Source organism: Lactuca virosa, chromosome 4, assembly GCF_052849685.1.
Source record: "Lactuca virosa cultivar CGN04683 chromosome 4, Lactuca_virosa_CGN04683_v6, whole genome shotgun sequence".
In the NCBI taxonomy this organism is placed as follows: domain Eukaryota; kingdom Viridiplantae; phylum Streptophyta; class Magnoliopsida; order Asterales; family Asteraceae; genus Lactuca; species Lactuca virosa.
This window is the reverse complement of record NC_136429.1, coordinates 263,746,364-263,749,377: the sequence shown is the minus strand read 5'-3', so window position 1 is coordinate 263,749,377 and position 3,014 is coordinate 263,746,364. Positions and strand designations below refer to the sequence as shown.

Sequence of the window (3,014 nt, the reverse complement as noted above, 5' to 3'; positions counted from 1 at the left end):
TCCCGGCCCAACCGGTTCCATTGGGTACCGGTTCCGGGACCGGTTCCGGCCGGTTCCCCGGTCCATATGCTCATCCCTAACTTGGACACATGTCATTTTTTGGTATTTTTGAATAAATGTTTTTTCCATTTGTCATTTTGTCATTTTCTTTTTTATCTTTTCTTAATTAACACAACATATTTACACCTCAAGTAATAATTGCCTTAATTGAAAATAACCAATAAATTACAATATTACTACTCCATATAGTATTTAATATGTTTCCTTTTAAATTCAAATTTTAAATTTTAAATTTCAAATCTAAAATTTTAAATTTAAATAAATTTTTGTTTAAACCTAAATATTTAATTTTTTGTTTTATCCAACCCATATAACATACAGGTTTCACAACTAGTAAAATAACATATCACAAAGATCATTTCTGTTTACTAAATAAAACTCTAATAATTTATAAATATTTCTATTTTTCCCACAATCAAGACTTTTATCTTCATTTATTTCAACCATTTATGAAAGCCATGTATAAACATTCTATTCTCGAAACTTTAAAGTCATAACCTATCACCATGCCAACATTGAGTCACATCTTGCACCATGATTCACACATCACAATAACTAAGTCGTGCCTATAGTTTTCTCCTAAGGAGGCAATAATCCAACCTCATTAATACATAGAAAGGACACTCGATTTAATCCACGTATTCTACAACACTCTTCAAAAAAAAGAAAAAAAAGGTGTGGATTTAACGAAATAAAATAAAAACATGAGCATACAAAGGGTAAACAGTGGTTTGTGACTACAGTAAAGTAAAAAGGCATATACAAATGATAAAGCTGAAAGCAAACATGAGGAAGGGTAAATAGGTAAATACTTCTAGCAAACTGTAGCTATACATGTAACATGTCCAATATTGGCTGCATCAAAGTCAAACGACCAAATAGTCAATCTAACATTATCTTATACCTTATTTACAAAGTTGTGCTACAAATAGTCAAATAACATAACCATTTATTATTCCAAATCGAAAAACCCAGCATCCCTCATCTCAGAGAGTAGTAAGCCTTATCCAAAAGCAAGTCTTCCTCCTGAAAAAAAAAATATATATATATATATCTATATATATATATATATATATATATATATATATATATATATTATCATTTCTCCAAGAAAACTGCATCTTTTTTAATGTTAAATCAAGGAGAAAATTAATAATTATATAACTGGAAGAAATCGGAGAGGAAGGTAGGGAAGATAGAGTGTGTGGTAGCAGATAACAACAAAGCTATACACCCTGCATAAATAAAATAAATGACAAAATAAAAATCATATATTTTTTTATTTTATATATAAATAAAATATAGTTGTGTATACTGTATAGGTACCAAAGTCCAAAGGCCAAGCCACTGGCAGCAAATCCACAACCAAATAATGCAATTCTAGTGATGATGAACATGGCAACAACATAGTTGTAAAATGCTGGTCTCAATAAAAATGGAATGGAATAAGGCATGCTTTATGAAATTTTATATTATACAAAAATAAAAAAGTAAACATAATAAAAGCTCATTAAACTTACGAGGCAACTTATCTCTCCATTTAGAGTAATGTACAAAAAGAATGTAGGCATAAGTGCATGTGAGCAATAGTTCATCAACTATCCACAATCCCCACTTCCCTCTATGGCTCGTTTCATCATCCATGAAAAGTAGGACATGGAATCCAAACACAAAAATCGCCTAATAAACAAACAATAAAATATGTCAATAAAATAATAATAAATTGATAATTAGGTTCGGGATAATCACCTTGAGAAGTATGTTTGCTCCAACAATGAGGCCTGAAATAATGAAAGTATGAGCTAATGCTTGAAGGCCACTTGCATAATTTTCTTGAAATAAGAAGGCCACTAAGCTAATCTCTAAACACAGTGTTCCCATTGAAGTCAGCAATGACAAAAAGTTCCAAGAAACCTCCTTCCGAGGAATGCATTGCCATACCTATATATTTTTAAACAAATATGTAGTTTTAATCTTATGCTAATCTCATGATTTTTGATATGTTTTGGCTTTGGTTGAGCTCTAATTAGGTGTTGTTGAATCCTAAATGCCTCAGAGTTTAAATGTATATGATTTATCACCTATCATTTCCTTTATTGTTGAACGTCACTGTAATATAGTAAGAAGGTTTAGTATGAACCTAAAACAACACATTTACACTTAATCATATAAGAATTGATACACTTTGAACTACAACTAAACTATAGGGACAATTTGTCAAATACAAAAATTACTAGAATATATATATATATATATATATATATATATATATATATATATATATATATTAAGAAGAGGGTAGGAAGCTTCACAGATCAATCTGTTTTAGATGCAGTCCACAAGAAGAAAGGTATGGAAATTTAACACACATCATCTTCAAGTACACTTAACAGTCACTAAAGTAAAAAAAAAAAAAAACAATAATCTAGAAACAGCGTCTAATTGCCTAAATGCCTCAAGTCCTATCTGACTCCATGACCCTCACATCCTCCTTCCCAAATCTATGCCACTCTTACCCTGTAAACTCATTTTACTTATATAAACTAAACAATAAATTAAAGAAATTGTAATTAAGGAGGATCTGGTACTGCATAACAATCACATTCTTCACAAAGTGTGAGGTCTAGGCTCCAATTAACTAAGGGAGCCCCATGCGCGCATACGTATTGCGTATACAGAGGTATAACATCAGCAACAATATTATCTTCAAAAAGGACATGAAATGTTACCTGAAGAGAGCACCAAGCGAGATTGAGGATAGCTGACAACCAAAGGAGGGCATCCATAACATGTGATCGACGACGATTGAGCTTCTTGATGTTCCTTTTGAGATGAAACCCTAAATATAGTACAAATAAAACCCCCAGGATCGATAAAACGGCGATGTACCATAACCCATGGCATCTATACTGAGTGAACTGGGACGATGGTGATGATACTGTACCATTATGATG

The 3,014-nt window shown here is 31.5% G+C and overlaps 1 protein-coding gene across 2 annotated transcripts; it reads right to left on the bottom strand.

Annotated features, from left to right (window-relative positions):
* Positions 1-847: 847 nt before the first annotated feature.
* Positions 848-2,982, bottom strand: LOC145108249 (protein CANDIDATE G-PROTEIN COUPLED RECEPTOR 2-like). 2 transcript variants are annotated; one of them, XM_079045268.1, is made up of 6 exons: positions 2,790-2,982; positions 1,810-2,001; positions 1,581-1,740; positions 1,387-1,480; positions 1,226-1,295; positions 848-1,086 (listed from the first exon to the last, which is right to left on the bottom strand). In XM_079045268.1, exons 1-6 carry the CDS (start codon positions 2,844-2,846, stop codon positions 1,042-1,044), a joined length of 618 nt encoding a protein of 205 aa, XP_078901394.1. In that variant the 5' UTR covers positions 2,847-2,982; the 3' UTR covers positions 848-1,041. The 2 variants fall into 2 exon arrangements, with proteins under 2 accessions (XP_078901394.1, XP_078901395.1); XM_079045269.1 differs by having other exon boundaries at positions 1,387-1,440.
* Positions 2,983-3,014: the final 32 nt, after the last annotated feature.

Excerpts from the sequence above, each read along its gene's own strand:
- LOC145108249 (XM_079045268.1), bottom strand. The coding sequence starts at position 2,846 with ATGGATGCCCTCCTTTGGTTGTCAGCTATCCTCAATCTCGCTTGGTGC. Across the intron at positions 1,481-1,580 it reads ATGGAGAGATAAGTTGCCTC|CATTTTACAACTATGTTGTT; the intron begins GTAAGTTTAATG and ends TATTGAGACCAG. Across the intron at positions 1,087-1,225 it reads TTCCTCTCCGATTTCTTCCA|GAGGAAGACTTGCTTTTGGA; the intron begins GTTATATAATTA and ends TTTTTTTTTCAG.